Genomic DNA, 14,252 nt, shown 5'->3' with positions numbered 1-14,252 from the left:
TACTGAAAATCCTATATCTTTCATGCTTTCTGGTACTATCCACCTTTTAAAACAAATTGACAATAACATTTTATTACTTTTTATCAAAGGTAAACTTTAAGTCAGACAAATGTCAAAGACTTTAATTGAATACAGATCTCATCGCACCCTCAGACAGGGGAGGATTCTCCCCTCGCACTTTTGCAGAGCTCCACACCAGAAGACCGGGTCAACAGGTTCGATATAGAGAATGGACCTCCTGAGCAGCTCCACCAGGTTTCCCCTCAAATCTGCTCCATCATCCAGCCCAGAACTGTTGGAGGCTGTTAAGCCCTAATATACCAAGGTCAAGTTTAGGAAGGATGGCGAGAAAAATATTCAGACCAAAGAAAGATTTTCTTTTGAGGTAAACATGAAAGATGCATTAGGGACCACCTAAAGACATTTACCCAGACATTTTTAACAATAAAGATTTTTAAAAACTATTTTGGAACAGTCATACTTGTATTCTTGTCCTGATTACCAGTATCATAGATTACAATGCAGCAAACAGATAAAAACAAAAAAGATAGGAAATCAACCTACATAGAGTAAGTACTGTGCAGATAGTTTTAAACAGGTCCTGAATCAGGAATCTCAAAAACCTAGCCTCAATCATTAAATTTCCATGCTTTCTGAAGGTCTACATTTTTCTTAGAAACGCAGAGATTAAGCCAAAGAATTTAGGCTTCAGATTGAATATTGATAGATACATTCACCAGCCACTTTATTAGGTACACCTGTCCAACTGCTTGTTAAAGCAAATTTCTAATCAGCCAATCACATGGCAGCAACTCAATGCCTTTAGGCATGTAGACATGGTCAAGATGATCTGCTGCAGTTCAAACCGAGCATCAGAATGGGGAAGAAAGGTGATTTAAGTGACTTTGAATGATTTGAATGGTTGTTTGTGCCAGACGGGCTGGTCTGAGTATTTCAGAAACTGCTGATCTACTGGGATTTTCACGCACTACCATCTCTAGGGTTTACAGACAATGGTCCGAAAAAGAGAAAATATCCAGTTCTGTGGGCGCAAATGCCTTGTTGATGCCAGAGGTCAGAGGAGATTGGCCAGACTGGTTTGAGCTGATAGAAAGGCAACAGTAACTCAAATAACCACTCGTTACAACCAAGGCATCCAGAAGAGCATCTCTGAACGCACAACAGTCGAACCTTTAGGCGGATAGGCTACAGCAGCAGAAGACCACACCAGGTGCCACTCCTGTCAGCTAAGAACAGGAAACTGAGGGTACAATTCACACAGGCTCACCAAACTTGGACAATAGAAGATTGGAAAAACGTTGCCTGGTCTGATGAGTCTCGATTTCTGCTGCAACATTCAGATGGTAGGTTCAGAATTTGGTGTCAACAACATGAAAGCATGGATCCATCCTGCCTTGTATCGATGGTTCAGGCTGGTGGTGGTGGTGTAATGGTGTGGGGGATATTTTCTTGGCACACTTTGGGCCTCTTAGTACCAATTGAGCATCGTGTCAACGCCACAGGCTACTTGAGTATTGTTGTTGACCATGTCCATCCCTTTATGACCACAGTGTATCCATCTTCTGATGGTTACTTCCAGCAGGATAACGCACCATGTCATAAAGCATGAATCATCTAAGACTAGTTTCTTGAACATGACAATGAGTTCACTGTACTCAAATGGGCTCCACAGTCACCAGATCTCAGTCCAATAAATCACCTTTGGGATGTGGTGGAACGGGAGATTCACATCATGGATGTGCAGCCGACAAATCTGCAGAATCTGTGTGATGCTATCATGTCAATATGGACCAAACTCTCTGAGGAATGTTTCCAGCACCTTGTTGAATCTATGCCACGAAGGATTAAGGCAGTTTTGAGGGCAAAAGGGGATCCAACCCGGTACTAGCAAGGTGTACCTAATAAAGTGGCCGGTGAGTGTATGACTCTGATCAGTTTTATTAATAACTGATGCTTGGCCAATCAGTGCTTAACTGAAAGGAAAGAAGATCAAAAGAAAGCTGTTTACAATACATGAAAAGTGTCTGAGTCTCAAGACTTTGGGAAATAAAGAAATCAAAACACAGAAAAAATCTGACACAGGACCCGAGAGATTTACCATCCTTCGATTGATCATTCTGTATCCCAAGCTTCAGTCAAATAACTCTTTGTGACAAGTAGTACTAATTAATTGTTTCAAGACTGTGTAAAAACATCCCTTGAGTTAGGATCCTTTCAGAGGTCATTTGATCATTACTTTTAAATTTCTTTGCTTGTGATCTATTGAAGTTTGGTAAAACATAAAGAAGTTGGGGACCACTGAAGAAAAACATAAACTTGTAAACTGACTTGAGATGTACTCACAGCAGTGCAGTTGGAGGAGTAATCCAGAGGTTTGATCACTTTGAGCTGATAAAACATCTTGCAGACCACCATGATGCAGGCCCACACGGCCGAGATACTGGAGGCTAAAGGACGTAATCTTGGAAATGGGAGTGCAAACACCCACAGGACCAAAAACAGGAAGTTCATCAGTGAAACCTATAAAAAAGTGAAATCAGTCAAATAGTTTTTCATTGTCTGTAACACATTAATACACAATGTATTGTGTATTGCAAAAGTATTGACGTTTCTACATTCCCGCACGTTACAACTACAAACTTAAATTTTATTTGGATTTTATGGCATGGAACAATACAATACAAAGTAGTGCATGAGTCTATATAGTAATGTAAATTATGCATAGTTTAGGCATTTTCACAAATAAAAATCAAAAACCATGGCGTGCTTTTGTATTCAGCCCTCCTTAGAATGAGACCCCAAAATGAAATTAAGGGTAACCCATTTGCCTTCAGAAGCCACCTACCTTATAAACAGGGTCCACCTGTTGATAATAGAATCTTAGCATAAACACAGCTGTTGAAGGCCTCTGAGGTTTTCTAGAGAACATTTGTGAACAAACAGCATCATGAAGAACAAGGAACACAGGCCAGGGACAAAGTTTAGGGCAAGTTTAAAGCAGTGCCAATTTATCCATATGCCAAACACTGCACATCACCCTGAGTAGACCACTCCCAAAATGAAACATGGTGGTGGCAGTAGTGGTCAATGGTAAATGATCTGAACCCTATATAGCGCCTCACAAACACACACACATTCATACACCAATATTCAGACCAGTAAGTAACTTGAGATTAAGTGCCTTGCCCAGGGGCAACTATCGGATTGTAAGACGACTATTCTTCCAACTGAGCCACAATTGCCTTCTCATTATGCTATGGGAATGCTTATCTTCAGCAGGGACAGGAACGCCGCTTAGAGTTGATTGGAAATAGATGCAGCTAAATACTGGGTGATCCTGGAAGAAGACCGTACAGAGGCAACAAAAGACTTGAGAATGGGGCAGAGGTTCACCTTCCAGCAGGACAATAACCCTAAACATACAGCCAAAGCTACAACAGAATGATTTAGATAAAAAGCCTATTCATGTGTAAGAATACTGCCTATATGCTCTCCACCTAAACTGACAGAGCTTAAGCTACTTGACAAAGAAGAATGGGCAAAATATATTGTTTCTCCATGTGCAGAGTTGGTGGAGACATATCCTGAAAGCCCGGAGTTGTTATTGGAGCAAAAGGTGGTTCTACAAAGTATTAACTCAATGGGCTGTTAAACTAAAGCTTATAAAAGTTTTTAGGTTTAACATTGAAAAACAAACCCCTAAAAACCATGTTTCCTTTTCCATCCACTTCACAATTACACACAATTTTTGTCTGTCATACAAAATCTCAATATTAAACATAAAGATTTTTAATGGAGATGTGACAAAAAGTGAAGAAGTTAAAATGCATTTTGCAAGGTGCTGTATATCATACTGTTTTTAAACTGGGAAGGTACATTCTGAATAATACTGAAAAAAGATTCACAAACTATACATAAATCCAACCTCTTGAAGTGACACCCAGATGATGCCAGAAGACACGATTTTAAGGCTGTGGAGCTCCATGAGTCTCCAAATTAACTCCTGGAGCCGGCGGAGTCCAGACACCCCCTCGATGATGAGCAGGCTTGCCCGGTCCACAATCATGACCCACTTTTCCTCACGGCTGCTTGGCACAGTTTCTAGGGGAAACAGATAGCAGACACAGCCGTCTGAGATTACAATTTATATGCATTAAGTCCAAAACGCTATGAAACACATTTTGTCCTGGCTCTCTTTCAGCCTATAAAATTTAAATTAAAATAAATGACTGTACAAAACTGCAGCAGCTGTTAAAGAGCTCAATCAGAAGCTCAGACCTGCGTACAGTAAATGATAAATAAAACAGAATGCAGTGCTGCCAGCTAACAAATGTTTGAATATAAGATGTAAGGCTGTTTGAAAGTCTATAGATGTTTAGACTATAATATATAGTTTTCCTACTCCTACCTGACCCTCACAAATCTAATTTGAAGTCGCTCTTCTAAATGGGACTGTGGTTACCTTCTTGTGCTGTCTCTTGCTGCTCTTCTGCTCCTTTCTCAGAGGAGGTCTGCAGCCCGATGCTGTCCAGAGTCTCCTGACTCCTACCATTACCTGTCTGCTCCTTTAAAAGCCTGTTAAAAACCAGAGCATTTCCATTTAGGGAAACACAATTCTTCTCAACATATTGGTTTCAGGGACAGAATGTGAATCAGATTTAATCAATAATCTAGTTATATAGATAGTTAAACAGTATTAACTCATGGGTTATAATTGACAGACAGCTCCTCATCAGTCAGATATGCCTAACCGTAATAATTCACAAGAAATTGCATCAAGGTTAAATATTATATGTCAGAAACTAACTAGAAGATCCACTAATCCAGAACTCAAAAAGCAGGACAGTCTTACCTTTTCTGCAACTTTTCAATGTTTTCTTTAATGCTGGGAATGAAATGACAGCATTTCATTTAATGATGCCAATATGATGAGTACAAAATGTCTTCTTGTTTAATTCATGAATCATTTCTAAAAATGATGGTGTATTTGTTTTACACTGTGCAGTCACAACCAGGTTCTGATCAAAGCATTCACAACTAAACCACATTTTCTCAAATGTCTCAAGAAACTACTGGATTACTCTTTTAACAGTTAAAAGTCAAATGGAAAACCTCACATCAGTCTGTAAAAACAACAGAGGATGAAAACCGAGGTTTTCTCCTGTAGAGACCAAAAACTAAACAAATAGTCTTATTTTTATGGTCCACACTCAAGTATCGTTGTGCTTTTCTAGGTATGGAAAGGATGGTATTACTGTCTATCTAGTCAAGAAGGGTGGTGTCTAAATCTGGTCAAAAGATGGTTGAGGTTGATTAAATTAGCTAACCCAACCTGAATTTAAAAAACTCTGGGCGTCATGATCCACATGTGTTTGCGTGTTGGTTTTCCTTTGTGTTCCTTTTTAATTATTTCTGGGTTTACTATTGTCATAAAAGGTCTTGCCATATTTGATTGTTTATTATTGTCTTTGGGGTTTTGCCACATCAGTTTATTCCTTTGCGTTTAGTTTCTTATTTTATTATTATTAGTAGTAGTATTGTGTCTTCCTTCATGTATGCATTTTGATTTATTCTCTTACATAAGTTTCAGGCTTTTTCCATTTTGGTTTGTACATCCTTTTGTGTCATAGTTCAGCTCCCTTTGTGTTTATTGTGGAAGAGTGCAGCCTTACTACTGAGCTAAAAGCAGTTAATACAAAACTCAAAGTCTTCTCTCTTCCCAGCCTTCACGGGAGGAACTTTACTTTATTAAAATGCACAAAACAAAATCTTCATCAAAAATTCCAGAAGTTTCCTTCCTTCAGTTCTTACAGGGCGTTTCTATACAGATACAAAGCATTGGTGTGTATGTGGTCCTCTTGACCAATCGAATTTATCATACTCATTTACTTTTGGCATCCCCAACATTGATTCTCAATCACAGTTCCAGGAATACTAGACCAACAAAATATCTGCAGGACATCAAACTGGTCTACGTGACAGTTATACCATCAAAATCTGATTACTCTTGTCAACTCCTCATTCCTGAGCTGAACTGGACCCCTGTTATTTCCTTTCATCCAGGAATAGTCGGTCTGAGACACACAAACACTTTTTAACTACACAAAATGCCTCCACATTATTAGTCTCCCTCCCTCAATGTCCCTGCTCTCATTCTGCCACAGCTGCTCTGATTACTTCGCCTGGTTCCTTTGTCATTTTCATCCCTGCCTCAGTATATACATTCCTGCTTTTTTCATTGTTCTTTGCTAGATTCTCCCGTTACTCTGCCATGCGCCATGTCCTGCTCTTCCAGCAAGTTTCCCTGTAAGTTATTATTTATTATTAAAAACTCTGCTCTTGCCACCGTCAATCTATGTGCTTGGCTCCTTTAATAACCTGCAAACTTGACACGGGGATATATAAAGACAATGACTGTGCAATACATCTCATCATGAGGTTGTTTTCTTGTCGTTTGTTTGTTTCTGGTCTTTCATTTAGTCCTCGGAAAATCAATTTAGGGACAGATTTTGCATTCTTGTTATAAACATCATGATACTTTCTTAGACAGTTATACCTAATATTAAAATATAACAACAATATAATAATTAAAGTCCCAACCATGTGTCAGTGCTTTGCGTTGAGAGTGACAATGTGATATTTACACTGAGTAAGAACAAGTGTAGTCCATCCTATCATAGTATAACTACAGGAAATGCACCACACACGTTACTATGGTTCTTAAGTCGAATAAGATATGTAATAATGGAGGTGCTTACATGTCTGCTATCATATTGACTGAAGTCTTTAGTTCTTCCTGTCTGGAGGAGAAATAACAGGATGTGAGGCATATTCTCAGATAAACAGCACATTAGGCAGGAAATTTGATCAAAAACAATGGTTACAGTAATCTGTTACATGCATGTCTTTTTCTGGATACTTGTTAAATAGCCCAAGGTTTTACAATGTTGTTTAAAATGTTTTGGTTTTGTTTGTAAGTGTAACGTTGGCTGATGTACAATTACATGTAGATTGGAAATCTCTTAAAATAACCTTTGACATCATGGACTGAGCACAAGCTTTGACTCATCCCTTGCTTGTTTTGATTTTGATGGGTAAAGAACCAGACTGTCCTGTAATTTTTGCTTCAGATCAGCAGATCCTCTTAAGGTCTTCCAAAGATTTTTTCTGGACCCATTTGTGGTCCAGTTAAAGGAATGTTGTTGTTTTTTTCATCATCATATACAACAGCTCCTAAACTGAGTAGAGCCAAACTCCAAGATAAACCATTGGAGAATGTCAAAAAAGCTAGGTAAATAATTGCTAAAGACCACTTTAAAGATTAAAAGAAAATCTGGTTCCTTTGCACAGTACAGTATGTATTTTCCTGTTTTACCTGGAAGTCTCCTGAACAGGTACATTGTCCAGGTCAGTTAGAGTGAGGAAGTCAGAGTTGAAGTAATGCAGCTGGAGGATACAAGCCAACAGGAAAGCAGCAGGAAGCAGAATACGTGCAAACAGCTCCACTGTGCTGTACCTTTCAAAACCCAGATCACGGAGTCTGGGCGAGGGAGGGCAAACAGCATGACAGAAACCCAAGTGTAATATAACATTTGTTTAAATCAGATTCGTCCTGGTTTCCAACAAAATGCTATAAAAAAAAGTGACACTCACCCTTCTTCTGACATGCCCATGATCTGTCTGAATAGGGCAGAAACACTTCTGAACTGATACATGTAGATGGCTATCAGTACCACCATGGAGTAACCCACCACAACTGCCCAGAAGGTCTTCAGAACCCGACGCCAAACATCATAGCGGATCTGAGGGTTGAGAAAACAAATAGTAAACATAGAAAATCACAATGTTGCTTCCCTCCAGCTAACAATGTTGATCTCATTCATTTTTTTATACTTGTGTCCCATATTATTTTCACTCAGTCCCTTGAAAAAGTATTACTACCCCTTGAACCTATTGGATTGGGATTTTTGGGACATAGATAAACACCAGGCAGTGAACAAATGATGCTGAAGTGAAACAAAAGGATGCAAGGTTTTCAATGTTTTTACAAAAAAGCTCAAAAGGTGTGGTATGTAAATCAGACTCAGATACCCCCAAAATCCCCCAATTCTAGATGTCTCTAGATGTGTAAAGCTGGTAGGAAACCAGGTAGGAATTTGCAGCTGTCATTTCCATTAGTGGTGGCTCTTCAAAATATTGACTCTCAGTACAGATGAAGGGATCTTTCAGATTTGTGGGTGAAATAAAATGATCTGGAAACCATGTATTATTTTCCAGACAGTAATGTCCCAACATTTGAAAAGGTTCAAGGGGTGTTAATGTTTTTAAACAGTACTGTAAGTGCATAAGTGCAAAGCTCCTGGGCTTCCTGATAGAAAACACATAAGAACATCTTAAATGATTTGTTTGCCTGTGCTTTTCCCTCCGTGTGTATGTAAAACACCAGGGTTGCTGCTGATGTTGTTCAAATAGAGGAATAACGTTGTCTCATGTAATCCTGCCAGCCATTAGGCCTTCCAGTAAGTGGCTACTGTCTCTCTAAAAGGTCAGCAGAAACATAATAGGGGGAAGGAAAACCAGGAAAACTATGGCAAAAACTGGCTGCATGAGCTTGTTACTCATAATCGATACTTTCAGCTGAAAAATAGCATTGAAGAACAGTTCACAGACTGTTTATGTGGGCTTTTTCACGGTTTCAAACAGAACCAGACACATGCTGAACTTCAGCTCAAATCAAAGCTGGGTGATTTACTGTTTAGAAATATGTTTAAGTTTAAAACCAAAAAGCTTATGACCTTCTGTACTATGTATCTATCAATTTACTCACCAATATAAGCTCCCATTCACAATAACACAGCATGTCCACCTTTCAGCTACTGCATTTTGTAAAGACTGAATATATCTGTCTATTTATAGTAGACCATTTAACTTTGATTCAGTAAAATTAGCAGTTTTAAACTCATTAGAGAACCATAGCTTTATCAAGCAGATAAATGTTGTACATCAGTTATATGCAGACAACGTTTAATCATATTCCTTCAGCTGAATATTTCATATAGCTAAACAAATAAAAGTGTCATGGACAAAAACGATGCCACGCTTCATTTAAAATTTTGAGACGGCACCTTTTGCAGAAATCCCCGCCAACAATTGATCACTGTACTTTGCAATGAGACATCTGCATCTGCCAACAGGTACTTTGGCCCAGTCTTCCTAAATAAACTGCTCAACCTGTCTCTGGTTTGAAGGGTGACATATCCACTCTGCAATTTTCTGAAATTTTCTCAGATTTTCAACAGGAGTCAGATCTGGGCTTATTGAGGGGTGTTTAGGAATTGTCCATTTCTTTAAAACCAGACATTCTCAAGTGCTTTTAGCTGCATGTTTTGGGTCATTATGTTGTTGGAAGACCTATGCACTGTGACTCAGGCTGGGTTTTCTGATGTTGAGCCGTGAGGTTGCCTCCAGGAAACCCCTTTTCCCCCATCTACGCTATCCGTCTGACCAACCTGGGGTCACATTTTCCCCTGGCCTTCTCCTGAGAGGTTGGTAACTGACCTATGAATCCTACCCTGTTTAAAATTCTGGCAGGACATATGCACCACTGCTATAGAATGTAGTCTTACTCAAACACCGCAACAATGACCATATAGCAATATTACGTAATTTAATGCAACACTATGCAAATGCTCTGTCTTCGCTGATGAAGATTCACTTATATCATGAGGTTGGATGTTTGAAACTGAAAGTGAAACTTGACTTGGCAAGACCTACTTTCAGGTTTAATTACTATGACAAGTAGGGGGCAATTGTTGAGCGCTAAGCTCAAAATGTGACAGGCCTTGATGTTTCAGACAATCCCCCTTTGCTTAGACCCACATAACATTTTTTTCAACACGCCAACATATATGGTAAGTTCACTCTGAATAAGCTCAATGTCTGATGAAAAGCTTGAAAGCGCTTGTCATTCTAATATGGTTAACACTTGGTTTGAATCATGACTATAATGCAAGGATTATTTGTCTCTTTAAGGGTACCACCAAACCTGCTTATACAATTTTGCATTGCTTTGTAAAATAAACAACAAATCATTTCAATTCCAAACTTGAAAAAAGCCTGTAGGTTTTATTTAGACAAAGGTTTTTAAGTTATTCACTCTTAAGGAGGAATTATATTTTTGATATACATAAGGCACTGTTATATTTGTAAACTGAACTATGACATTAATATATTTGATTTTTTGTTTTATAATAATTGACTAAATAATAATATATACTCACCTGGTATAGAACCACACACAGGAGGAAGAGGACAATGTAGAGGATTTTGTATACAACCACCTAAACAAATGAAAGATAATTTAGTAAGTCTGACTGAAAATATATATGTTGGTCATTTATTTTCTACTCTCCCACTATTATTTCAGTTTCCCAAGATTATGAAGTAAAACAACATTACAAGCATACACTATATATACTGTTTCCTGTTCTCATTTATTTAAGTGTTTGGTTGCCAATGTCACGGTAAATGCAATTTATTAACATATAATAGTAACACAAAGACCAAATCAAAAATGTATTAAGACAATAATTAGCATGTTCTATCAGAACATGACTAACTGAACTTTCATATATTAATGAATTAATTATGCACCTTTCCAGAGAAGCTTACTATGAAGAACATGGAGCAGCAAAACAGGATCCAGTATTTGACCAGAATCCCTTTGACACCGGAGATCAGCATCGCTACCAGAGGTGATGGCTGACTTTCCTCCGCTGGCATTAAGAAAACCAATGAGGAAGTAAAAGGAAAAAGGAGTGTAGAAAAGAAAAGGGATCAACTATTTGTGAGGACCACACCTAACTAAACAGAATGATGTGAGGAGTATGTGTGTAAGTCTAAACGTTTACAGTTTCTGTCTAATTTCTGTGAAAAAAAACTGTAATTCAAATTTATTTACGTGGCATGACAATGATTTCTTCTAGAGATTCCTTCTTCATGCTCTGTTCCTCCTTTCTTTCCTTCAGCTGCTGGCGAAACATCACCCAGAAGTTGAAGGTGTAGAAGACCTGCAGAAGGTGCAAACAGTAAAGCATGAGCAGAAATCCAAGATTTATTGGCTGTTTTTGATACTTCTCAGATATTTCTTAAACAAGTGGCTTGTATACTGACTCGTCTTAATCTAAGGCAGAAAAGCTGTGAGAGTAGGACCAACCTGTCACTACATGTCACAGATAGTTGGACAAAATGTTTGGGTAAAGAAAGGTGTACGCTAAATTAACTTAGCTCAAGTATTACTATCACATTAGGTTGTTGTCAACACATTAGATACATTTTTCACAATTTTGTTTCTGTGTTTCTCGTTTACTACAAATAAATTTACAAAAATGTTGGACCGGTCTGTATAATATAGAGAAAACTGATCGAATATGAAGGTAATAAGTAAAACCACAATAAATGATCTGTTGAAACTGAAAACGTTTTGTGGTTTTTAATAGACCTAACCTTTATTTAGATTCTGATGTTGTGCCAAAAGATGTTTGGAAAGGCATCCAGTAATTTGCCAAAGTATTTATAACCCTTGAACTTTTCCATGTTACACTAAAAAATGTATTATTAGAATTTATGTGACACACCAATGGAATGCAGCGCATCATTGTGTAGAAAGACAATAATACATCTACTCTTCTTATGATACCAAGACTTATGATACAAAGACTGTGGCTCAGGTGGTAGAAGTCTGTCCTGTAACTGATGGGTTGCCGGTTCAAACCTCCACACCATCCATCTCAGTTGTTGTGTTCTTGGACAAGACACTTCACGCACCTTGCCTGCTGATGGTGACTGATGTACTGATTGTATGGTATCCAACAGGATGATGCTAATGTGACAATGTTTTCACAGAGGGAATACAGGTTTCCTGTGCAATGTTTTCTGGGACACAGTGTTTATCTTGGCCAAAAACTAAAATTGTTTTCTTCTTGTCTGACCACGCATCAAAAACTGCAAAAAAAGTATGTTTGCCATTCATTTTTAATTTCTGGATGCTGGAACACTGCTTTGTGAGCTGCTCGAGGCACAGGATATTATAAACTAAATCTGCTTTGAACTTTTCATCAGCTTTCCCCCTGACCTGTCCTTGGTTGTCTTCGGTCTTCATGATGCTGTTTGTTCACTAATGTTTTCTAACAAACCTCTGAAGCCTTCACAGAACAGCTCTATGTAAGGTACACAAACGTTTGATTACACACAGGTGGACTCAATTTGAAAATTAGGTGACTTGCTGAAGGCAGTTGATCGCACTGGATTTTATTTTGTGTTATCAGTATAAGGAGGGCTGAATACAAAAGCATGCCACACGTTTTAGATTTTTATTTGTAAAGAATATTAAAACCATGTATGTTCTTCCTTCCACTTCATTTTTATACACCTCTTTGTGTAGCCTATCACTTAAATATCATTAACATATATTGAAGTCTGTGATTGTTATGTAATAAAATATAAAACTTCATTCATTTTTCTCCTGCACACTGAGAAACATGCAGTCAAACTGCTACAAACCTACCTCAAATCAGCTCCTTGTAGTAAAACCCTGCCTTCAATTACAATGGTCTAAACCCTGTTTTGGAAATAACAGCTTTATGTTTGAGAAGACAATTATGCAATTACTAATATCTACAAAGTCAGGTGTGAGATGTTTTTGTTTTTAGTTGAAGAAAAAGAAAATATGTCTGTACTTGTTTCTTACTGTCCAGTCATAACTCACCTTGGCTCCCAGGTGGATACAAGGTGCAGGGTGGTAGCTGTTTAGATCAAAGTCCACTATCACTGCTGGGGGCAGCCCAGGATACAGCTCGGCTCGGCTGAGACGCAGCCCGCTCAGGAAGCCCAGCACCACCAGGACAGAGCCATAGATGGCAAGGAATGGGGCAGACATCATGGCGTAACGCCGGCGGTCCCGCATCATCCAGATAAAGCAGGACCACACCAGCAGGGCAAAAGTAAGCCAGTTGTTGTAAGTTATACTCCATACCTAGATAGAAATTAATTAGATTGTCTGACATTATTACAGTTTTCTCAGATTTACCTCAGGTTTGTATTACATCAAAGTACTATACAACTTCTATTTGTGAGCATGTTCCTTTAGTGTTTGAATGCATAAAACGGAAAGAAATATATTGGTACATACATTATTGGTTGTATCTCTACCAGTAGTTAGCACAAAGACAATTGGCAAATTCCACTGCAAATCATAGATAACTAATTGAAAGTGCACTAATTAAAAGTGCACTTTTATCAACTGGAAAAGCAAAGTATGAATTATAAAACACCTTCTGTTAAATTGTTTTAATTAGAATGTCCTAAAGGTGCAAACATTGTGGCACAGGGAATTTTTCTGAAAAATAGTTATTTTTTAATGTGGGAATATTCCCATTAAATCAATGACTCAAAATATTGTTGCATGTAGTCTAGACTATTAGTTAAAACTTATTAATCCATCAAAAGGACCAAAATGAGAATCCTAGTTGCTTAAAAGTTGTATTTCTGGCTTGCCTTGATTTTAAATTGAACCTTATTTTGTCACACTGCTGTTATGTTTCCTATTTGCTATAATATGATCAGTTACCCGCAATGAAATTCAAAAATGAAGAATTCAACTATTGTTAATTATCAAGTAATCTGTTTTTTAGGTTAATATACTTGCTAGTACCTGAGCAAACATAATTTGTTTTGTGTTTTCTGTTCTATGTCATTGATTCTGGTGGTGGAGTAGTTTGTCTACTTCTCCTCTGCTGTTGACCAATATTAGTGATATATCATTGAAATGTGAATTTTGAATAGCTGATTGTACTTTACCATCATGATGATGAGGGCACAAACGTAGCTATGTTTCTGCAGCAGACGCCCAAAGATAACCAGGCCACTGGGGCCTAAGGGGGGAGGCAAGGTCTCCGTCAGACTCCTAGGGACCTCTTCACTCCTATCCTCCATTTCTACCTCACTTTCTGCCTCTGACATGAGAGAGAGAGAAGCAAAACAAGGAAACATTAAAGAAAATCTGAGCACATAGCTTTATTCCCTCAGGCTAGGACCCTTTTTAATATGACTGATGCATAGGCCAGAGTTAAGGGTCTCAACAAACAAAATGTTTAGATACTCATCTTAAAATGAGAGAACTATCAGCCAAAGTTTAATAAATCTTTAAAATACCTTCAGAGTCTGAGAGAATG

The 14,252-nt window shown here is 38.1% G+C and overlaps 1 protein-coding gene across 1 annotated transcript in view; it reads right to left on the bottom strand.

Moving 5' to 3' along the window:
- si:dkey-11f4.7 (piezo-type mechanosensitive ion channel component 2) overlaps window positions 1–14,252 on the bottom strand; it is a 54,712-nt gene that overhangs the window by 25,135 nt on the left and 15,325 nt on the right. Inside the window, exons 12-24 of the mRNA XM_047390660.1 lie at window positions 13,879–14,033; window positions 12,788–13,054; window positions 10,982–11,090; window positions 10,675–10,796; window positions 10,302–10,361; window positions 7,675–7,823; window positions 7,397–7,561; window positions 6,780–6,821; window positions 4,874–4,906; window positions 4,484–4,596; window positions 3,947–4,122; window positions 2,365–2,541; window positions 148–312 (exon numbers count right to left, since the gene is read on the bottom strand). Of these exons, the coding sequence (XP_047246616.1) occupies window positions 148–312; window positions 2,365–2,541; window positions 3,947–4,122; window positions 4,484–4,596; window positions 4,874–4,906; window positions 6,780–6,821; window positions 7,397–7,561; window positions 7,675–7,823; window positions 10,302–10,361; window positions 10,675–10,796; window positions 10,982–11,090; window positions 12,788–13,054; window positions 13,879–14,033 (1,733 nt within the window). The remainder of the gene's footprint in view (window positions 1–147; window positions 313–2,364; window positions 2,542–3,946; window positions 4,123–4,483; window positions 4,597–4,873; window positions 4,907–6,779; window positions 6,822–7,396; window positions 7,562–7,674; window positions 7,824–10,301; window positions 10,362–10,674; window positions 10,797–10,981; window positions 11,091–12,787; window positions 13,055–13,878; window positions 14,034–14,252) is intronic.

This window comes from Girardinichthys multiradiatus, chromosome 1 (assembly GCF_021462225.1).
Source record: "Girardinichthys multiradiatus isolate DD_20200921_A chromosome 1, DD_fGirMul_XY1, whole genome shotgun sequence".
Lineage (NCBI taxonomy): Eukaryota > Metazoa > Chordata > Actinopteri > Cyprinodontiformes > Goodeidae > Girardinichthys > Girardinichthys multiradiatus.
Note: the sequence above shows the minus strand (reverse complement) of the source record. Positions and strands in the feature narration are given on the sequence as shown.